Source organism: Garra rufa, chromosome 1, assembly GCF_049309525.1.
Source record: "Garra rufa chromosome 1, GarRuf1.0, whole genome shotgun sequence".
Lineage (NCBI taxonomy): Eukaryota > Metazoa > Chordata > Actinopteri > Cypriniformes > Cyprinidae > Garra > Garra rufa.
This window is the reverse complement of record NC_133361.1, coordinates 57,021,481-57,046,121: the sequence shown is the minus strand read 5'-3', so window position 1 is coordinate 57,046,121 and position 24,641 is coordinate 57,021,481. Positions and strand designations below refer to the sequence as shown.

The 24,641-nt window shown below is 37.4% G+C and overlaps 1 protein-coding gene across 2 annotated transcripts in view; it reads left to right on the top strand.

Moving 5' to 3' along the window:
* Positions 1-24,641, top strand: part of xylt2 (xylosyltransferase II) — a 54,202-nt gene that overhangs the window by 21,448 nt on the left and 8,113 nt on the right. Inside the window, exons 1-8 of one of the 2 annotated variants that reach the window (XM_073843212.1) lie at positions 10,362-10,851; positions 10,945-11,120; positions 18,313-18,515; positions 19,010-19,090; positions 21,920-22,136; positions 22,371-22,547; positions 22,694-22,950; positions 24,355-24,550. In XM_073843212.1, the coding sequence (XP_073699313.1) occupies positions 10,383-10,851; positions 10,945-11,120; positions 18,313-18,515; positions 19,010-19,090; positions 21,920-22,136; positions 22,371-22,547; positions 22,694-22,950; positions 24,355-24,550 (1,776 nt within the window). In that variant the 5' untranslated portion in view covers positions 10,362-10,382. Of the gene's footprint in view, positions 1-10,361; positions 10,852-10,944; positions 11,121-18,312; positions 18,516-19,009; positions 19,091-21,919; positions 22,137-22,370; positions 22,548-22,693; positions 22,951-24,354; positions 24,551-24,641 lie in introns of those variants that run through there. The other variant, XM_073843220.1, reaches the window with a different exon arrangement.

Sequence of the window (24,641 nt, the reverse complement as noted above, 5' to 3'; positions counted from 1 at the left end):
CAAATTATGTTTTTCAATAATTGTATGTTTACATTTTGTACATTTACTCTCATTTACCGTACTCTGTCACAACTTTTATTTTTTAAATTTATTTTAGTAAGTTGTTTTAATTTTTAAGGCCAAAACTGTAATTTTTGTTGTTAAACTATACTTTAAAATGTAATTTAATGAACCCTTTAATTTTTGTGGCTTTAGTCATTGTTGGGATACTATTGTAAAGCTGGCAAAATCAAGAGCTTATATCGAAATATATATCGTTATCGTTCAATATGGGGGAAAAAATCATCGAGATTACATTTTTGCCATATCGCCCAGCCCTACCATTAACCATGAAGGGGTATGAATACTTTCGCAAGGCACTGTTCTGATTGTTCTTGGAGTAAATGGGCATTCTTGTTCACACTGACATTCAGATGCATATTTTGAGAGTCGTTTAATGGAAGAAAATGTCATTTGCTTCTGGAGTTTTTAAAACGGCTCTGAGTAATATTCAGTTATTTGTTCCAGCTGCATATCCAATGCGCAAGTTGCACTCACTGTAGGCCCGTTTATGACAACAACTCCTCAAACTTCCCTGTTTTGTGGGTTATTTTTGAGTGTGTGAAGTAACTTTGGTAACTGTGTGCAGAACGCTGCCATCTGACTGTCAGCTCTGAGATGTTGTTTAATGTTGCCTTTATGCTGGAAGTTTTGTGCAATCTTGTGGGTATAAAACTACTATGTTGTTGCCAAACAACAGCCCAGTACCCCAGTACTCTACACAGCGCGCACAAGTTTGGGCTACACTTATGTTTCCCTATTCTTCGCCAGCTTTAGGTATTGAATGAGTTGTTTATATTATATAAGTTATATCTAAAATATTAAATTATATTATTTATAAATATGTACTCAGTCTGTTAATAATTTATTTCAGTGAGCTCGCTGCAGTGTATTCAGGGATTGTGTTCTTCACAATACCGCCTTCGCTGTGAAACAGCCTCCAGCTTTTTTGAACAAGTCTATACTGCCTACATAGACAACACCCTATTTTTTTTTTCTGAAACAAAGCTTTTGGTTTGCTTTCAAGCTTGAAAGTCCAAACAGCTGATAATGAGGCCCACTGGTCTGACACTGGTCTAGAGCTACTGGACACTGGCTGGCTCTTCTCTTCCCACAGTCTATTGTTTTTGTGTGTGGGCAGCAGACGTGTGGCAAAGACCCAGACTTGCTGTGTAATGTGCCTATAGCAGGAATTGCTGGGAAGTGTTTGTTATTCCGCCCTCTCCCTTTACATACTTTTAGTACCACATCGGCAATCCACGCAGAGTTGTGGTTAGCTTTTACCACATGACTGAATATGTTTTTTTTTGTTTTGTTTATTTTGGATACAGTCTTTGTTTGGCAGCATTGGAAGCTTGACTAGAGTCTGATCACTAGAGTGCGAGTCTGGACTGGGAAAACCAATTTAATCAAATTTTTTAAGCAATGTGTGGACACGGAGTACAACCAGAACTGACAGATGTTTATCAAATACCTAGACTAAATATTAAGAGTGCGATTGCTCAAGTATCGCATGTCCTTTTTCAGCGACATCTTGGAAAATGTGCGTGTAATAATGTAACTTTTTCATGCACTGGTGTCCCCGTGCAGCCGGATTTTTCACTTCACAGTGAACCCTCAAATGAAAAGGTCCACTAGGTCGTGTACATCCATTGAATATGTATTTGAGAGAGAATTACAATAACCAGTGTTTTAAATCTTTGTCTTGCCAGTATGAGTCTGATTGGCAACGTTTTTATTTATTTATTTTTTTCCAGCACACTATAAATACTCAGTATTCATTCAAATTAACATAAAACGTTTGTTAACGCTGCAAAAGTAGTTGGAAACTCCAAATATGTAGCAAACCTCTACACACACATTGGCAGTAGAGTTGTGATTGGCTAATATTTTTTTATTTTTAATAAACGCATACCAGTCAAAAGTTTGTGAACAGTAAGATTTTTTTTTTTCTGCCCTTCAAGCCTGCATTTATTTGATCCAGCATACAGCAAAAACAGTCAAATTGTGAAATATTTAAAATATAGTTGTTCTATTTGAATATATTTTAAAATGTAATTTATTTCTGTGATTTCAAAGCGGAATTTTCCCATTACTTCAGTCACATGATCCATCAGAAACATTCTAATATTCTGATTTGTTGCTGAAGAAAAAAAAAACCATTTAATTATTATTATTGAAAACAGCTGAGTAGATTTTTTTTTCAGGGTCGTTTGGTGAATTGAGAAGAACAGCATTTATCTGAAATAGAATTTTTTTTGTTACACTTGTAACATTATAAATGTCTTTATCATCACTTTTAAACATGTTACATGTGTGCATGTTACAAAAGCTTTTCATTTCAGATAAATGCTAATCTTTGGATCTTTCTATTCATCAAAGAATCCTGAAAAATGTACTCAACTGTTTTAAATATTGATAATAATACTAATAATGATAAATGCTTCTTGAACTGCAAATCAGCATTTTAAAAGGATTTCTGAAGGATCATGTGACACTGATGACTGGAGAAATAATGCTGAAAAATCACATTTGATTACAGGAATAAATTACATTTTAAAATATATTCAAATAGGAAGGCGTTATTTTAAATATTAAAATATTGCACAGTTTTTGCTGTATTTTGGATCAAATAAATGCAGGCTTGGAGGGTAGAAGAGACTTATTTAAAAAAAATACTGTTCACAAACTTTTGACTAGTAGCGTAAATGTAGGACAATGATAGGTTAGTGTTTGCAAATGGGACTAATGCTCGCAAATTATTTTTGCTCACTAATGAAAAGGTTTTAGCTTTGTTTGTGAAGTATCCCTTAATGGTCAGGGTTCTATGTTTACTTAAAGTCCCCCTGAAATCAAAATTAAAGTTTTTTGGCTTTTAGTATGAATATATTAGCCTTAAGATTATCTATAAGCTAGTGTGCTTCAAAACAACGACAAAATTCGCGTTTACAAGATATGGGCATTCAAAACTTACAGTCTCGTCACTTCCGCCAATATGAATCAAGGATTTGGATGATATCACCATGCACTTCAGTTTCTCATCAAACGTTCTGTCCAATCAAATGCTCTCTAGAGTCCGTAGTGTCCCGCCCCCTACACAGAGACGCGGAGCAGATCATAAGCGCTCATATGTGCGGTCAGCATGTATTAAACTACACAGCCTCAGCATGATAATGATCACTATTTCGTTTTAGCAAGTTTCATATTGAATTTGTGGGGTAATTTATTAGTCTGTGGCGGTCATAAGCTTACAAATGCGGCTTTACCGAGCTCAACATTACCGAGCAGATAGAAATGGAACGCTATTGGCTATTCAAAATAAGTGGGCGTGGCTGGGCGATATGTTTTTGTTTCAGTTAAAAGCACGTAAACGCATAGAATAACGCTGCGTGTTTCAAGGCACTTCAGTGGACCTTTAAGTTAAATTTAGGAGCACAGTCAAAATTTCAGGAATCAATAATCAAAAACTCTGATAAAAAAATACCTTCCCATTACGAGGTGATATTTGACGCCTTATTGTGATTTACAGCAGAATTTTGTTTTTACTTTTGTAATGGCGTTTTTTGGCAGCTTTATTAAAAGTATGTCATCTTTTGTCATTTTTTAAATTATATTTTTAAGCTTTTTAAAATTTCTAATTGAAACAACAGAATAAGAAACGGCTAATAAGAATCAAATTAAATCAGGCTGTACAGAGGTGGCACAGAAGAACACAAGTGGCTTGTAGGTTTTTTTTTTTTTAAATAAGTTTAACGAGGCTCAGAGGAGGCTTGAGTGCATTCAAATTCATAATTTCAAACATAAAATTTTGAATACAGAAATATTAAATGATTGAATAACTGGAAAGATACTTTAAAAATGAAACTAAATCTGCCAGTAGGTGGCGGCAAGTCACTGATTTAATTACTGAATCATTTATTCATTTGATTCGTTTGAACGGCTGATTCATTCAGGAATGAAGCAAGTGACTGTCTGTAGGAATGGGAAATTGAATCATTGACTCACTAGATTCGTTTATAAATCGTACGTTCATTCATAAACGTAACAACGCTGAGTTTTTTTTCAGATCTTAGTGTTACAGTCAGTAGGGGTGTCAAAATTTATCGTTTTTGCGATGCAGACAAGGACGATTCGGTATCGGTTCAGTAAAAGACCATAACCGATTATAATGGACTCAGTCTCAGTTTAACAAACATAAAATGTTCCAAATATATTTCTAAATTAACTCGAAAAGGAAACAAAACGAAATCTAGCCACTTTGCCATTAGAATCCAAAACTGAAGTATTTAATGGCTACAACACTAACTCTGTTCTGATAAGATGTCGGACAAGGACGGGTCTCGGGTCTGAGCGTCTCGGGCTGGGCTCTTGCAGGACTCTATTCCCTCGTTTCAATTAAATAAGATCTGAGCGGTGCCTCTCGGTTGAAATCTTATTCGGTTTAGTTTTTCGTTTAAAAAATATATGGCCCTTTTCTGTGGTGGAAAACCCTGGGTTTCGCCACCTGTTAAATATACTGGAGCCGCGATATAAGCTTCCCTCACTCAGACACTTTTCAGAAAAGATTATGCCGGAACTCTAGAATGAAAACAAAGCCCAGGTATTTACTTTTGTGCATTTGTTCTAAATGTTGCTGTTGTCTTCTGTGCCCAGACTTTAGTGTTGTTTGATACATTCAAGAAGTGTGTTTTCTTTGAGAAGGTTAAATTAAAGTTTCAGTTCATATATCTGACTGTATTTATTAACACGATTGTATATATTTGAAGTAAAACTGAAAAATGGGTATGCAGTGCATCGCCAATGCATCGTGATGCATCGAGATAGTGTATTGAACCGAATCGATGACATGATAATCGTAATCGATCCGAACCGTAAGACCAGTGTAGGTTCACACCCCTAATAGTCAGACAATGTAAGTCACTTAATATTAACTTCTTGTTTATTTAACTGTTGTATTAAATCAATATCGCGTTTACAAACTCATTAAAAGCCGTCACTCACACAAAGTTCCATTATAATCAACGATAGCTCTACTCTGCACAGTGAATCTCTCCCTACACTTTGTTTTATGAAAGGATTCATGAGATATGTCTGTAATGCGTTACTTTTTGATTAATGTTGCAAAAGCACGTAGAAACCTTTGAAGCTTCCATTTGCGAATGAAAACTACTGCGTGCAACTATGAAACTATACAGTCGTGGCCAAAAGTTTTGAGAATTAGATAAGTATTGGAAATTGGAAAAGTTGCTGCCTAAGTTTTTATAATAGCAATTTGCATATACTCCAGAATGTTATGAAGAGTGATCAGATGAATTGCATAGTCCTTCTTTGCCATTAAAATTAACTTAATCCCGAAAAAAACTTTCCACTGCGTTTGATTGCTGTCATTAAAGGACCTGCTGAGATCATTTCAGTAATCGTCTTGTTAACTCAGGTGAGAATGTTGACGAGCACAAGGCTGGAGATCATTATGTCAGGCTGATTGGGTTAGAATGGCAGACTTGACATGTTAAAAGGAGGGTGATGCTTGAAATCATTGTTCTTCCATTGTTAACCATGGTGACCTGCAAAGAAACGCGTGCAGCCATCATTGCGTTGCATAAAAATGGCTTCACAGGCAAAGATATTGTGGCTACTAAGATTGCACCTAAATCAACAATTTATAGGATCATCAAGAACTTCAAGGAAAGAGGTTCAATTCTTGTTAAGAAGGCTTCAGGGCGTCCAAGAAAGTCCAGCAAGTGCCAGGATGGTCTCCTAAAGAGGATTCAGCTGCGGGATCGGAGTGCCACCAGTGCAGAGCTTGCTCAGGAATGGCAGCAGGCAGGTGTGAGCGCATCTGCACACACAGTGAGGCCAAGACTTTTGGAAGATGGCCTGGTGTCAAGAAGGGCAGGATAGAAGCCACTTCTCTCCAAAAAAATAATAGGGACAGATTGATCTTCTGCAAAAAGTATGGCGAATGGACTGCTGAGGACTGGGGCAAAGTCATATTCTCCGATGAAGCCTCTTTCCGATTGTTTGGGGCATCTGGAAAAAGGCTTGTCCGGAGAAGAAAAGGTGAGCGCTACCATCAGTCCTGTGTCATGCCAACAGTAAAGCGTCCTGAGACCATTCATGTGTGGGGTTGCTTCTCATCCAAGGGAGTGGGCTCACTCACAATTTTGCCCAAAAACACAGCCATGAATAAAGAATGGTACCAAAACACCCTCCAACAGCAACTTCTTCCAACAGTCAACAACAGTTTGGTGAAGAACAGTGCATTTTCCAGCACGATGGAGCACCGTGCCATAAGGCAAAAGTGATAACTAAGTGGCTCGGGGACCAAAACGTTGACATTTTGGGTCCATGGCCTGGAAACTCCCCAGATCTTAATCCCATTGAGAACTTGTGGTCAATCCTCAAGAGGCGGGTGGACAAACAAAAACCCACTAATTCTGACAAACTCCAAGAAGTGATTATGAAAGAATGGGTTGCTATCAGTCAGGATTTGGCCCATAAGTTGATTGAGAGCATGCCCAGTCGAATTGCAGAGGTCCTGAAAAAGAAGGGCCAACACTGACTCTTTGCATAATGTCATGTAATTGTCGATAAAAGCCTTTGAAACGTATGAAGTGCTTGTAATTATATTTCAGTACATCACAGAAACAACTGAAACAAAGATCTAAAAGCAGTTGAGCAGCAAACTTTGTGAAAACTAATATTTGTGTCATTCTCAAAACTTTTGGCCACGACTGTACACTGAGGGAAGCTTAAAAGGTTTCTACATGTTTTTTCAACATTAAGTAATGTATCACGGACATATCTTACGAATCCGTTCATAAAACAAAGTGTAGAGAGATTCATCGTCGCACTGTAGAGCCCTGATGGTGCGCCAGAAAACGCTGCCAATCCATTGATTTAGCAGCATATGCGAGTGATTGTCTTAGTTGCAATCTTGAGGATTGTGTGAGCAATGGGCTCACAGTCTGGTTTACATTATGACACAAATGATTACATGTCTTGACATGTGTGGAATGAAAAAAAATCATGTAAAACACATGTGCGCTAGAAATATATTTTGTCCTGTTTCACCTTATTTTCTTCACCATGGTGTGAAAAAGATTGGTAAAGGAGTAAACTAGTCAGCTCTTTTAATATTTTCACGTTTTTACTGTGAAGGCTGAGCTTTATTTAGCAAAGATATGGAGAATCCACTAAAGATGAGACTAAATTTAGTGCAAATTACAGAAAGTCTGTCAAAAGCTTCTTCGTTTGGCTTCAAGCTGCGTCGGTGCTGGGACAGACGCCCAGCACCATTGGGATTTCGGTGAAATCGACGTCTGGCGCTTGAGCTGTGTTGAGTCTTAACAGTAAGAGCTGCCCTTGCTCTGATCTTATTTTCACATTATCATGAGGCTTGTGTGTGCATCTGGGTTTGCTGAGGAAACAGTGGTGTTTGGGCGATCAGTATGGGATGAAAGGCCTCGAGTCGTGTTTGTGCTCAGCTCTGGAGTATCACTGGCAGGTGTGTTGATAAGGCTTTTCTCAGGCTGTTCTTAGGTTTGGTTGGCTCTGCACACTAGTGTTTAGGACTCAGTGTTCGCATGTGATAATCTATTTGTTCATACTGTGTGCGGTATGTGTACATCAGCTGCCATAGTAACAACCTAAACATCAGTAGGGTGTGAAAAACGTTCTTCTATGACGTCTGAGATTATATGGGTCAGGGAGGAAAAGGGGGTTTTAAGCATCAGAACAACAAATTTAATACAGCTTTAAATTTTTTTATGTGTCTTGATTAACTATTAGGCATTTTTACCATGTTATACAGAAAAGACACACTGAAATGTTATTTAGTAATAATTTATATACCAAAAAATCTTCAAAAATCAAGAATCATTCGATGACCTTGAAGACTCAAAAAAAGTGAAGCCACGGCATAATAATTCAGTGCTAGTAATAATTCAAATCTTTGCCACTGTCCTAGGTTTTTTTTTGTTATTTGAAATATAAAAAATGTAGAATGGTCACTTATTTTTTCAATGTATTTGAATATGTACAGGTCAGAATAAGTTTCATTTTTACAAAAGTATGTTGCTCATGTTACTTATTTCAACCATATTTTGACTTTTTCCAAACGTTGAAGTAGACACTTGCATTCAGTAAGCTTAATGAATATATTATTGTGTGAAACCGGTTATGTGTCTAAAACCGGTTTTGTAAATGAAATTTGATGACATCTCGTCTTCGACCCATATACACCCATATATCTCAATATGTATAGGAGTGTGGATTTAAAAATTTAATACATCAAATATAACACAAGGAAGAATAATCATAATTTCCTTATTTTTATTTATCGATACATTGTAAGTAGGGCCCTATGAAAAAACTTTTTTTTTTCCAAAATTCCATTTTATTTTTACACTAATTCCATTTTTTTTTTTCGATTTTAATTCTTCTAGACTCTGTTTTAATGGGTAAATTAAATTGTATTAATTAAAAAGTGTATCTAATTAATTGAAATCATGTGAAAACGTACAAATTTTAACAGCCATTTGCTGAAGTTTAACAAAAATAAAAATTTTAAGGCCCAATGAAATACGTTTTTCCCCCTCAAATTTAGTTTTATTTTTACCAAATTCTGTTTTCCATTAATTTTCTGGATTTGAATGGTTTCATTCAATTGTAATAACTAAAATCATCACAAATAATTGTTTAATAATATATTTTTTAGAAATACTGTGTTGCGTATTTACATTTTTCTGGTAAATAAATTCTGGTAATTAATTTTTCTGATAAATATTTCTTAAAAAAATTATAATGATTTTATTTTTAGTAGTCGTCGTTCTATCATTGCATTAAGTAATATTTTTCTGTCACAGTTTCTTCAAGTTAAACCAAACTTTTATTTCTTTGTACAGGTTGCTATGAAGACCTTTAAGTTTCTGTTTATAAATCATATGACAATAGAAGAATGATCATAATTTCCTTATTTTTATTGGCTGGCAGACTGCACCGGTTTTCGTTAAAAATCTTCGTTTGTGTTTTTCTGAGGAAACTAAGTCACCTACATCTTGGATGCCCTGGGGGAAAGCAGATAAACATCAAATTTTCATTTTTGGGTGAACTATCCCTTTAAAAACAAAACCCTAAAATACGTATGTTGCATAAGTATTCATACCTCTTTACCTGAGTACTCAGTTGAAGCACCTTTACACCTTTTTGGGTATGAAATTTTGTTTGGAATTGAGATTGTTTTGTGCTTTGTCATTATGGTGTATGGAGTGTAGATTGATGTGGAAAAAATTTAAAGCAGTTTAAACACAAGGCTGCAACATAAAACTTGAAAGAATGAAGGGGTATGAATACTTTCGCAATACACTAATTATGTTTTTATGTCAAATTGTTGAAAAATAAACACTTACAGTGGAAATATTTAGCAAATTGCTCCTAGAATTCATTTTTACTACATATCGGAAAAAAATTATATTCCTGAGGTAAATGTAACAGTGTAAACAAGCTGTTTTATTGGCATCTTTATACGGTTGAAGCACTGAGCGATTACATGACACATAATACATTTCAGGAACTTGTACTGTTTCTTTCATCGCCTTCTGATGTTCACTCATGTTTATTTTGTACTGTAACTAGTAGTAAATTGATTAAAATACTAGTAGTAAATAGAGTTTTGTGAACATTTTGAGTGCTAAAATGATAAAATAAAATAAATGCTCACAATTTTTTTTTTCACCTATACACTAAATTCCAGGATCACTTTAATAGACCTTTATAGCATGTGTGAAACCGTTTAATACACTAAGGAGCACACTGTTTAAAACACTGACGTGTCAGTACCCAGTTTAGCCTCTCATCGCACAAGAGCTTCGCACTTGTGAAACACCCAATAACACTTGTTTAATTCAGTAAAACCTAATGCTTCTAAAATATGCCACTGTAAAATAATGGCAGAGTGTTTTTCTGTGTTGGCCTGAGCTCTCATCCAAACCTCCTTCTGCGACTCGCTATTCTCATTACGCGTCTCTGCTTCCTCTAATTCCCGCCACTAAACGACTAAAAATAGCCGCGACTGAAGCCAGGAAAACAACAAATGAGAAACAAAGCAAACACGTTGTGCTTCTGGGCTCCCTGAAACGTCAGCAAGTTTGTTCTAGGAGTGTGAATCATCCATCTGTTCTAAAGCAGACTTCCTCCTTTGAGAATAAAGTTTGATCCTGTTTTCTCTTTTGCGCTGATGTGGAGGGATTCGGCATCGCACCTCTGATTTATTTACTCTGTTTCCTTCTCAGCGGAAACACAGGCGGTCGAAGTTGCCTGACCACAATGGGCAGGAGCAGAAGATGGACCCTGTGGCCTTTGAGAAAAACGCCCTGTCAGGGGCGAACCACGGGCAGTCGAGACAGCGCCAGGATCAGCCCGCCATCACCACTGTCATCAGGAGGGGGTCTAGACGGAGAAACAAGCCCTCTTTGAAGGACAAGAGTCTGGGCGCGCCGGAAGATGGGGTGGCGGTTGAAAAAGCCGCTCATTATGATCCTTCAAGCAGCCGTAACTTCAGCGATACACGGGCAGGGGAAATGGCCAGAATCCATCTAGTAGCACCTGGAGAGCCTGGCAGCGTTGAGGGTGCTCCTCAAGTCCCGAACAGTGACTTTGTGCCCAAATGTGAGATCTCTGGCAAGGACGCTCTGTCTGCCCTCCACCGTGCGGGTTCACGGCAGTGCAGACAGGAGATCGCCAACATCGTATGCCAGCACCAAGCGGGGCAGCTCATGCCTCAGTCTCTGCCTCAGTTTTGCCCACAGCATGGTAACGGCATTCCTTCAACCATCATATCCACATCCAGTCATGCTTAAAATGTTATTGACATGTTGAGTTGTGTTTTTTTGTGTCCATTTTTAGTCATCTCCAGTGCAGTCCAGCATGCAGATTTTGCCGACGCTGACCTTTCCAAGGTGGAGAACCCAGTCAGGGTGGTTTTCATGCTGGTGGTTCATGGGCGAGCAGTCCGGCAGTTGAAACGTCTTCTCAAAGCCATCTATCACAAAGACCACTTTTATTACATCCATGTGGACAAGGTAAGTTAGGACCCAACAGGTGTTTTTTTCCATCATTAGCCTCTTTCACAAAGTAATACTAGGAAATAGCTGCAAAATTAACAGAAGAACATTATCAGTAAATATGAAATGCACTGTACACCCAGGCAATGGTGTTACTTCTTTTTACCAGTAAAGCACCATTCATACATCAGTTTCAAAATACCCGTAAAATCATTAACTGGAAATTTCAGCTGCCGAAATATCTTTTAAAAAATTCTAGGCTGAATAAATGATCTGACACTACTACAGAGGATTGAATAATGCAAATGTAAAGAAAAAGCAGTGAGCGCATATATATGGAGTTAATAAAAAAATATGCAAATGTGGCTGATGGTGATAGTTTGGCGAAGAAGAAAAAAAAACTAAAACTAAGGTTTATATTTGACTTGCACTGACTTCCGGAAGCATGTCAAAATACAAACACAACTGCAAACTCTGTTTACATTTGCTTTTCCTGTTTATGCAGGCATGATGTGACAATTCAAACACTTGAAAACACGGAATAAATATTTGCATTCATATACAGTGCCTTGCAAAAGTATTCATACTCCTTCATTTTTTTGTCACGTTTTATGTTGCTGCCTTAGGGTAAGCAGCTTTAAATTAAATTAAACTGCAAAAACTAATTTAAAACTAATTTAACATCTTTGCAAATCTATTAAAAAAATGTAAATGATTCCATTGCATAAATATTTGTCCCCTTATCTGGGATGGTTTAAATTTAGCTCAGGAGAATTCATTATTCTTTGTAGATGTTACTACACATCACGATTGATGTTAACCTGTGGCAAATTCAAATGAAGGGATATGGTTTGGAAAGGCACACACATCTTAATATATGTAAATAAGCTTTCTATCGATGTATGGTTTGTTAGGATAGGACAATATTTGACCGAGATACATCTATTTGAAAATCAGGAATCTGAGGGTGCAAAAAAATCAAAATACTGAGAAAATCACCTTTAAAGTTCTCCAAATTAGGTTCTTAACAATGCATTTTACAAAACAAAAATTACATTTTGATATATTTACAGTAGGAATTTTACAAAAAATCTTCATGGAACATGATCTTTACTTAGTTTCCTAATGATTTTTGGCATAAAAAAAAATTTTTTTGACCCATGCAATGTATTTTTGGCTATTACTACAAATATACCCCAGCGACTTAAGACTGGTTTTGTGGTCCAGGGTCACATATTATTTCTAAAGAAAGATAGACATGTATAGTGATGAAAGCCAAAATATTTAATGTCATAGATTACTATTTCTTGAATAATTCACTATTTTGTAGAGGGGGGGGGGGGCAAAATGGCAAAAAAACAAAAAAAAATAAGCCAAATTACAAGGGCGTGAAAATGACTTTAGAAAGGTGGCACCATCAAAATGTTATTTTTACACAGAAATTGGTAGGTCTGTTAGTAAAATCTGGTAACTTCAGAAGCTGTTATAATGAACAAAATCCCTTCTTCCAAACATCCCTGAAACTGATTAAAATATTGAATCTTATGAATAGACTACAATGAGCAAGGTAATGTGCCTCAACTTGACTATTTCAGTTGACCATATCAACTTTAGCTATCTTTGTTGCAATGTGTGCCAATGGGACCATTCAAAAATGGAGAAACGGCAAGGAGAAAACTGTTAAAATGTACACATTAAGTGGATAAAAACCAAATGTGAGCCAGTTTGCAAAAATATGATGCATCTTTTTTTAAAGAGGAATGTCTGAAGAACAAATAATGTTGAAACTAAAGATGTATCTCTGTTCCTTCTATCAAGACAATGGAATTGAACATACCTGTCTGAGTGCCATAAATATTATTTTTTTTTAAGTTTGCATGCCTATAACTCAAGAAGTATTAAAGATATCACAATATGTTTTCAGATTCTAGTTCTTAATAAACTTTTCTTTCAGAATGTACATTTTCAAGGCCCTCCATCATTCAATCCCAGAGATATGGGGATCTCAATGACGCTCATATTCACATTGTTTAATAAGACCCATATTCAGTGGTTGAAAATCAAATGTGGGTCACTTTGTATACAGCTGATGTTAATTTTATTCAAAGAAAAATATCTGAAGAATAAATAAATGTTGAAATTAGAATTGTATCTTCTATTGTTTCCCTCTATCAAAATGGTCAAGTTGAGGCACATTACCTTGCTCGCTGTAGTCTAGTCATAAGATTCTAAATTGTAATCAGTTTCAGCGATATTTGAAAAAAGGGATTTCGTTCATTTTAACAGCTTCTGAAGTTACCACAATGCAACAAAGATGGCTAAAGTTATCAGAATTTACTAACAGTTCTACCAATCTCTGTAGAAATAACATTTTGATGCTGCCTTCTTTCTGAAGTAATTTTTACCTCTCAGGTGCAAATTGCAATTTTGACCCTCCTCTATAAAATAATGGATTACTCAGTAATAGGGCTGGGCGATAAATCGAAAGCGATTCTAAGGCGCGTTTAGTGAATGAAGCCGGTACTTTGATTAGTAGTAAATCTCCATCACGTGCATTCAGCTGGAGTGTTCAGAGGCGTAAATCACTGACAAGCTACGCCAAATCGCGCTAAAAATCGCATTCGATTTGATTCGATTTTGAGCGCGATTAGTAGAGGTCGACCGATGTATCGGTTTTGCCGATTAATCGGCACCGATAGTTGATTGGCCGACCTATCGGTTATCGGCAAAAATCCTTGCCGATAGTTTTTCCGGGTTGCGTTCTTTGCTGAAGCGGCTCACACTCCGCTCCGCTGTCATAGTGTATGAGAGGTTAAGCCCCAGACCAATGTTTAATGTCAGGATTGTTACCATATATTTGTATAGATTTATATCCAGCTGGTGATATTCTTAGCCAGCAAAGTTGCAGATTTAAGGATGTGACGTGAGAAAGCAAACTGTGTTCATTCAGCCGACAGAATCCTGCCAAGTCACAGCGCGCCATAGTTTTACAGATCTGTCCCAAATCATTGTTAATGTTGACCCTGGGCTGGAAGATTAAGTATTTTGCATTTCAGCAAAATATTTTTTTTATTTCTGTAGCTCTAATAATGTCTGTATGCTTCATATAGAGCTATAATTTATGTTTTAGCCTTTTCGTCAGGCAGCGGAAGCATGGTAGTTACGCACTTTATTTTACAATGCCATTTTCCTGTTCTTATTTTATTTTAATAACTGATCAACAAAAATATCTATTAAAAATTAAGATAAAAATTATACAAAACGAAATTCGTTTAAGAAGGGATTTTCCACAAATAAAAACGTACAAAGTGGTCAAAAATTGTGTCTGAGCCTCTCCAATTCTCCCAGCATATTGCCGTCCAATTCATACCACGTCCTTTATGACATTTACAAATTACACAAACTTCTTTCGTAATTAACATATTAAACTGAAACAAAATAAATGTATAACATAAAATAAATTGTTTCTGAAATGGCTGCAATTAACGATATAGATCGCACTTTCTCTTTCCGTTTGATCTGTTCTTTAATCTAACCTTTGCCGCTTTTTTATCATTCTTGAAGTAAACATTTGCCCGTTTGGTGATTAAATAAACTGTTTTAGAATTCTGCTTGAACTACACAACGTGTCCTGTGTGTGTTTGATACCTGCAAGTTATCCGTTAACGCAGCGCTGCACTTTTATCCGGTTTCATTAAGGGTGGGTAAAAAAAGGATTCTCCCCGCATATGGCACATGTGCGCGCTAGAGACGCGGCGGGCTTCATTGCACAGGATTTGCACTGTGAGCTACATGTGCATTGTTTGACACTGTGAACTTTCAACCGCAGTTTTTTTTTACTTTACATATGCCCTCATTTCTGTCGTTTGTAATGCAGTACTAGATGCACAAAACTCGCGCACTGACAGACTTTCACTTGTGCTTTGGGTTTGTTCGTCCTAAAAAGCTCTATTGCTGATGCGGTTAAATGCACTTGCATTTTCGAATACTTTTATACGAAACTGATGTACAGTACACAGTCAGTTATGTTTTTAGAGCAGGACAAAACATTTGATAAATCGAAATAGATCTGTGCATTCGTTTTAATGCAGCCTGTTAAAGAAGCTACTGTCTACGATCTCGTCAGTAATAATCAAATGATAAAGAAAAAAGAACAAGTAATTGTTTAAAAAAGAAGCCTGCTTATATAATGGAAAAATCAATTAGATATAAATTGTAAATGAAAATGTAGCCATGTGCAGTAATATTGAAAACTGAGAATGTGACGCCTGGTTATATTTAGTTGATATTGAAAATCTTAATTAAATTGAATCTTAATTTTAAGATGGCAGTAGGCCTACTGACATACAGAGATTCCAAATATAAACAAAAGGCATAAAACCTGCAATTTTACATATTGTTAAAATGTAAAGATTCACACCCCTTTAAAATGAGCCCATTAACATCAACTAAGATTGATGAAAGCTGTAGAATAGAAGTGTTGTTCCTTGTTAGAGTCTGTTAATTTCAACATTTACTGTAATATTGTTAAATTTTGAAGTTTATTTTGTTAACATTAATGAACTATGAAATAACTTTAATGATCAATATATAATTAATATGAATATTTTTATTTATTTACAAAGTATGGTTTAGTATTTTTTTTAAATAGTAGAGCACTATTTTAGTTGCCGTTCAGTATCCATTTTCAAAAACTATCGGTTAATTAATCGGTATCGGCCAGTGTGGTTCAACCTAGCTATCGGTATCGGTAAAAACCAATATCGGTCGACCTCTAGCGATTAGGCGTAGCTTGTCAGTGATTTACGCCTCTGAACACTCCAGCTGAACGCAGCTGAACGCACGTGATGGAGATTTACTACTAATCAAAGTACCGGCTTCATTCACTAAACGCGCCTTAGAATCGCTTTCGATTTATCGCCCAGCCCTACTCAGTAAATATTGATCCATTACACTTAATATTTTGGCTTTCATCACTATACTTGTATATCTTTCTTCAGAATTTTTTTTTTTAGCAAAATCAAAACTTTGAGCCGGGGACGTTTGGTTGACTTGACACGGAATGATTTAAAATCTCTGACAGCTGAAAATGAGCATATTAGAGCAAAAACCAAGCCCTGAGGTTAAAAAAAAAAAACATGTCGAGCTTAGAAACAGGATTGCGTAAAGCCACAACTGGGAAAGAGTTTAGAAACTCATACCCAAAAAGACTTGAGGCTGTAAAGGTGTTTCTTAAAGGATAACTATTGCCAAAATGCAACCTGGGCTGTTTTTTTTTTTTTTTTTTTTACTGTAAACGAGACAAACTTATATCTAAAAGCATAATTACGACAAACAAGCCGTTTTTGAGATTGACCGTGATTTCATTTTGCGGTCAATGGCTGGTGAATGGGAATACTAGGGGCATAAATTTGAGCGCATCAAAATCGATATTTTTACAACACTAAGAAGGCTCGACACACCATGAAACTTTGCTCGAAGTATCGCCTGGGTCTCTACACATGAACTTGAGCATTGAAAACATTGTTTGTGTACACAGAGTTTACTAAAAAGAAAGGTTTTGAACAACTCACTTTCACCGTTTGAGTTTCCGCTCACGGCCGTCTTGCCAGTCAAGAAGTGTCGATCTCCGAATGCGAATGAATGGACTCCATAGGACGAAATATTAGGCTTATATGAGGCTCTTTTTACAACTAGAAGGTTAATATTGTTTTTCACTTGCGACAAAACAACGAATTAGCCGTGCATTTATATGGAAATATGCTTTAGGAGCTATCCATCCTTGCATTCGGAGATCGACACTTCTTGACTGGCAAGACGGCCGTGAGCGGAAACTCAAACAGTGAAAGTGAGTTGTTCAAAACCTTTCTTTTTAGTAAACTCTGTCTACACAAACAATGTTCTCAATGCTGGAGTTCATGTGTAGAGACCCAGGCGATACTTCGAGCAAAGTTTCATGGTGTGTCGAGCCTTCTTAGTGTTGTAAAAATATCGATTTTGATGCGCCCAAATTTATGCCCCTAGCACTCCCATTCACCGGCCATTGACCACAAAACGAAATCACGGTCAATCTCAAAAACGGCTCGTTTGTCGTAATTATGCTTTTAGATATAAGTCTGTCTCGGTTACAGTAAAAAAAACAGCCCCGGTTGCATTTTGGCAATAGTTATCCTTTAAGTACTGGTTTAAGGGTATGAATACTTACGCAGTGTACTTTCTGTTTACATAATTCTGTTTTGGCATTGTCATTATGGTGTATGGAGTGTAGATTGATGTAGAAAAAAAGTCATTTAAAGCAGTTTAACATAAGGCAGCAACATAAAATGTGAAAAAATGAAGGGGTATGAATACTTCTGCTAGGCATTGTGTACTCATACATACATGCAATATCAAAGAAACTATTTCTGTTGTTGAGTTTCTTTAAGATCAGTATATTACACTGATCAGTACTGACGTGTGAAAATTACAATCTGTAATATTTTAACATTTTAAAAACTGTAGAGTGTGTAATTGTCAAGTCACACCAATTAAAGAGAGGTTATGTATTTTTATATAAAAATGCAACATAGTATAAGGAGTATTTCACACAATAGCTATTTCAAAATGACCATTGGCTTCAGCTGTTGGTTCAGCCGGTCCAGACTGTTTGGTTACGGTCAGGTTTTTGGATTTTGATCCACTATCTTCATGCCAGCTGCAAAGCACACCAGTTCAAGCCAACCACAGTCCAGCCCACCTTATCTTTTATTTCACAAAGCCGTGTTGACCCCAAATGAACCTCAGATGTCAAATAGAGCCAAACGCTTTAGTTTAAAGACAGCCCTGTGGGTCTGAGTTTTGATTTGAACTGAAGTGTTAAAGGAGCTCAGTGGCGGTCATCTCACATGCTGGAGAACAAAGATGTGTGTGTAGAGCTGAAGTTTGTCGGCCTGTTGCTGGAGGAGCACTTCTCTCACATCCCTGATACGATTTGGCACAACATCTGCTCTGTCTCTTCCTCTCTATATGCCTGTCTCGTCTGATTCTAGTCCTTCATTTGAGGCTATTTCAGGTTTTAGCCTCTTAAAAGTAAAGTCTTTCCTGACATAAAAATCTTCCTACTGAAGCGTTGTGACGGCAAGAACTGCCCTCAAAGTGAAAATTCTTTCATGATGTACTCATCTACAAGACCATTGGTGAAGATTGAGGACTGTTATATTGTGCCTTGCAGCGTTCAAACTACATGCACCGGGAGGTGCTGCAGATGGCGGAGCTGTACCCCAATGTGAGAGCTACACCCTGGCGTATGGTCACCATCTGGGGCGGAGCCAGTCTGTTGAAGGCCTACCTGCGCAGCATGCACGACCTGCTGTCAATGCTGGACTGGAAGTGGGACTTCTTCATCAACCTCAGTGCCACCGACTTCCCCACCAGGTCAGTATCGCCTCAGAAATGCATAGAGTCAGTTGTTGGATGAAGCCAATCCGAAAGGTAGTTTGGAGAAGGCAATCCCAGAATACATTGCAGTGAGTCCAGGATTGATGGTACTGATTTAAGAGATACATATGGAGGAACCTTCTCTTGAGCCTTAGTCTGAAGACGTCAAGTCAGAGCCAATCTTATTGTGTGCAAGCGTGATGATGCTGGCAAATCCGGGAGGATTTCTCTACCGCATCAGAGCCTTGCGATTTCACAATCCCTCCAGCTGTTGCTGCTTTGTCTTTTTAAAAGCGAGCTAAATAAGCCAAATCGGTGTACGTGGCCTGATTCACATGTAGACGTTGATACCGACCAAATCCTGTCAGCAGCAGCTAATTCCTCTCAGATGAAGACTTCACCCACGCCACCCTGCAGTCAGCGCTGGGTTTCTGACATAATCCCTCGTTTTTTTATCTCTTCTCTTCCTCTCTCACTATCATCTAAAACAGGACCAATGATGAGCTCGTGGCTTTTCTCTCCCAGAACCGTGACAAGAACTTCTTGAAGTCTCACGGCAGAGAGAACGCAAGGTAAACTCATTTCAGATTCAACTCTGAGGTTATTTCAGGTAGGCTTACTAGTTCTGGTATGCTGTCGGCATCGAAGGATGCTCTAAATGCAGCACAGATTATCTGCTTTGATTGTGGGTAGGGATTATGCAGGGTTTTTTTTTTTTTATCAGAGTTATGAATTCATTCATTGAAATGGTTTGAATTGATTCACAGAATGAATCAAACTTACTTTAACTTTTAAAGCATCTCTGTCTCTGTCTGAGGCTTTCGTACTCACAAATCATGCGTAAAGGAAGAATTGCTCAACCAGTCTCTTGTCTCTTGTCCAAACTTGACTAACTTTTAGAAACTTAAACGTGTAGCTCACACAAAAATTAAAACTACCTCATGATTTACTTTCCCTCTTCCTAGGTGTATATGGCTTTCTTAATTCAGACGGATACAATCAGAGTTAAGTTAAGGAGTTTCCTGGGTCTTCCACGCTTTAGAATGGCTGTTGAGATTTTGAAGTCCAATAAAGTGCATCCATCCATCATAAACAGTGCTCCACACAGCTCTGGGGGGTTAATAAAGGCCTTCTGAAGTGAATCAATGTGTTTAAAAATATATTACGATTTATAAAGTTGTAAATATGAATATTATCCTTTCACAAACACATTGATTTACTTCAGAAGGACTTTATTAACCCCCTGGAGCCATGTGGAGCACTTTTTGTGATGGATTTATGCACTTTATTGGAATTACATTTTTTAATATAACTCTGATCGTATTCATCTTAGAAAAGAAATTCATATACACCTAGGATGGCTTGAGGGTAAATCATGGGGTAATTTCATTTTGGGTGAACTATCCCTTTTCCTCATTTTCATGTTGCTTTCATACATTTGGGGGAAAAAAACCCAAAACAAAACATTTGATTTATTGACAAGAGGAGTAATGAAGTAGCAACCTTTAATATTTACTCTAACCTTTCTTAACCTTTTTTATTTTCCAAAAAAAATCAAACATGTTCTTTACAAAATTGAATATTTGAATCTTGAATATTTTATTATTTATTTTACGACAGAGTTTTAGTGCCACCGTAAAAAAAATAAATAAATAAAATACATAAAAAATAATATATACATACACGATTATAAGATTAAAGTTGTAATATTTCAAGAATAAAGTTTAAATATTTTTTGGGGGGAGAAAGTCGAAATATTTTGATAATAAAGTCAATATTTTGAGGAGGGTCGAAATATTTTGACAAAGTTGAGAATTATGAGAATAAGGTCAATTTTGAGAATAAAGTCAAAGTGTTTGGAGAATAAACTCGAAATGTTTCGAGAATGAAGTCAAAATTACAAAAATTAATTTGTAGCAATTACGAGATTAAAGTTATAATATTTTGAGAGTATATTCTTGCATTTTGCGCATAGAAATGGCCCAGATTGGGAGCACTGGGTGATGTTTCAGCTTTCTCAGTCTGTCAGTTTTATAGCGAAATACAAACAATGTGTATATTACAATAATGTGTTTTTCACACTCTTTAATGTGGCGTGACAGATCGCTGTATTCGCCTCAGTTTAAGCTGCATGTGAATCAGTCATCTTTCTGATTACGAGACATTTATTTCATTATATTAGGCTATACTATTTATTATTTTCTTTTTGATGTTCCTTCACATTTATATTGTGCTAAAAACTTGAAATGAAACGGAAACACACTTATAATTTGTATTTTATATGTAATAAAACTGACAGATTTAAAAGCTGAGCTGTTATACTAAAAGCAACAAAGCACAAAATGATTGCAATTACTGGGTGGCTGCCACGCTACAAATAATGAATGTAAGACGTTAAATATTATTTCCAATCATTTAATGTATTATACCATGAATAAAACAGCTCGTGAATAGTCCCTAATATACCATAGAAAACACAACAATATAACTTATGTTAATGAGTTGGACTCTACTTAAACCAGACTGTTTTATTGTTGTTTTTAATTAAAAACGTGAGGAATGAAAGATTGGACGAGTAGGTGGTGGAATTTTCACAAAGAAAACAGTATAATTTAATTAAACCAGTGTCTCATTGTAATCAAAATTGATTCACAGGAATACCACGATCTGTCCCGCCACATTAAAGAGCATGAAAAACACATTATTGCAAGACCCATTGTTTGTATTTCACTATAAAACTGACAGATTTTGAAAGCTGAGACTTTATTTTATATTAAAAGTACCAAAAGCACAAAGCTTATTGCTATTATTGGGTGGCTTGTGCACTACAAATAGGCCTAATGAATGCAATCGAAGACGTGAAATATCATTTCCAAGTATACTGCCCCTGCAAGTATAACACTTGGTATGGTTTCTGCTAATAATCCCACATATATTCATATAAATTCCAGTGGCCTGGCAACTTCTCCTGGTGCTCCCAATCCTGGCATGGACAGACTATAGCCTACTCTCAAAATATTCTAACTTTAATTTCCTAATTAATTTAATTTTCGTAATTTTGACATTATTCTTGAAAAATGGTAAAAAAAAATAAATAAATAAAACAATACATTTTTTTAATCATTTCTTGTTTGTTTGTTTGTTGGTTGGTTTACCACAATGACTTGGATTTGAAGATCAGTATAAAAGACTGTACCAAACTTCTTTTATAAAGTTTTTTTTTCTTTCTATTCAACAATTTCTGCCTTTTAATGAGACTCCTCCTGTCATTCATTAGGATTTCAGGATGGTTGCACCATCTTGACACTTTTGACATGCCTGAAATAAATAACGCAGCCTAACTAGCCATGACAGTGTTTATCATGACATCACTCACCATCCTGCTCTCTCCTGTCACGTAGGTTCATTAAGAAGCAGGGTTTGGATCGCCTGTTCCATGAATGTGACAACCACATGTGGCGTTTGGGCGAGCGCACCATCCCTGAGGGTCTGGAGGTGTCAGGAGGCTCGGACTGGTTCTCCCTCACGCGCAAATTTGTGGAGTATGTGGTAAACTCAGAGGACGGGCTGGTGACGGGGCTCAAGCAGTTTTACACCTACGCTCTTCTGCCTGCTGAGGTATTGGACTAATAAAATAAAATAATAAACAATGTAATGACCCGTTTAAAAAAAAAAATTGGGTGAATCACTGTTATTGTTGTGCATTTAAATCTGTTTGAATCATAAATTGATAAATGTGTTGACGTGATACTCCATGTTAATTTTATTTAATTGGCACAGCAGTGAGCTGTAAACATTAAGCGCTGTGTCCTTGAGGGTATATTGTATAATTCCTCTTTGTCTGGTTTTCAGTCTTTCTTTCACACAGTGCTGGGAAACAGCCACATGTGTGATACTTTGGTCGACAATAATCTGCGTGTGACCAACTGGAACCGGAAGTTGGGCTGCAAGTGCCAGTATAAGCACATAGTGGACTGGTGCGGCTGTTCACCAAATGACTTCAAACCCTCAGACCTCATCAGAATACAGGTCAGTGATCCCTGCAGATGTATTGAGTCACATAATATTGAAACGAACAATGTGCCTGCTATTATAAGTAAATGGGAACCAGTGTCTTTGCTTCCATGCTGGAAACTGCACTAGACCACCTCAACCCCTCTTTTCTCTCATGACAGCAACTAACGCGGCCCACGTTCTTCGCCCGCAAGTTTGAGTCCACAGTGAACCAGGAGGCTATTGAGATCCTGGACAATCATCTGTATGGGCAGTACGCTCCGGGAACGGTGGCACTGAAAGCTTACTGGGAGAGTCTGTTCGAGCAGGCTGATGGGGTGTCTTCCCTCAATGATGTGGCCCTCACAGCGTACTCCTCCTTCTTTAGACTGGGCCTCCGTAAGCAGGAGACCCCTCAGAGCAGTTCTGAGGCCTGCAGGTAACAGTCCCATCTGTCAGATCTGTCCATTCCAGTTTATTTAAACCAATCCATCCATCCTGTCCATTCCATTAATCTATCCCAATACATCCATTCTTCCAGTCAGTCCCTATATCTATCCCTCATAACCATTGCTTAAATACATCCCTCCATTCCCAATCCATCCCAAACTTTCTATCCCAAACCATCCTTCAATCCCAGTCGATCCTTCTATCCAGTCCGTCACAATCTTTCTATCTCAATGCATTTATCACTCTATCCCAATCCATCCATTGATTCAATCTATCCCAATATTTCTATCCCAGTCCATCCCAATATCCATTTCTCCGTCCCAAACCATTCCTCCATTCCAGTCCATCCATTTTACTATCCTAATCCATCCATCCTTCCATCCCAGCCCATCTATCTATCCAATCCATGCTAATCCCTCTATCCTAATCCATCCTTCTACCCAGTCCATGCCAATCTTTGTATCCCAATCCATCCATCCATCCAATCCCGATCTTTTTATTCCAATCTGTCTGTCCATCAAAATCCATCCTTGCCCATCCATCTCAATCCATTCATTCATCTATCAATCTTTCTATCCCAAACTATTCCTCCATCAGAATCCATCCTTCCATCCCAATCCGTCCCTTCGTCCATCCGTCCTTCCATCTCAATCCCTCTATCACAATTTATCCCTCTTCCCAATCCATCCTGATTTTTCTATCCAAATCTATCTCATTCCCTATATCCCAAGGGGTGCCCAACCCTGTTCCTGAAAATCTACCTACCTGCAGCCTTTAGATCCAGCCATGATCCAACAAAGCTGATTAATTAAGAGATTAATTAGCTGGTTCAGGTGTTCTTGATCAGAGTTGAAGCTGAACTATGCAGGAGCAAGGTCGGGCACCACTGCTATATCCCAATCCATCCATATATATTTTTTTTTATCCAAGTCCATCCATCCTTCCATCTCAATCCATCCATCCACCTTTCCATCCCAACCCATCGCTCTATCCAATCCATCCCAATCTTTCTATCTCAGTCCATACCTCCATCAAAATCCATCATTCCATCCCAGTTCATCCATCACAACTCATTCATCTAATCCATCCCGATCCATCTAATCGATCAGTCTAATCCATTCTAATCTCTCTATTCCAATCCATCATCCTACCATCCCAACCCATCCATCTATCCAGTCCATTTATCCAATTCATCTAGTTCATTCTAATCTTTCTATCCCAATCCATTCATCCCTCTATCCAAGTCCATCCATCTATCAATCCATCCAGTCCATCCCTCCAATATATCCCTCCATCCCAGCCCCTTCATCCCAATCCATCCATCCACTTCTCCATTCCAGTCATCAGATGATTAATTTGATTAACTGTTTTTTTTTTTTTTTTGTACCCACAGGTTTGAACCCATTGGCTACCCCGTCTCGGTGCACCTGTATTTTTATGATGACCGTTTTCAGGGTTACCTGGTCAGGCAGGAGGTGCAGAATGTGGTGACCAGGTCCCGTGAGATGCTGGAGGTGTGGGCTGTTCCTCAAGCAACACTGCAGCTGGAGCACAATCTTCATGAGTTTGAACGCCTCAAACATCTTGAGGTGAGAACAGGAACATCATTGTAAATGATTTGGTATACTCAACAGTCACAATTTTTTTCTTCTCAGATATTTCTTATGTATTTTAACATAT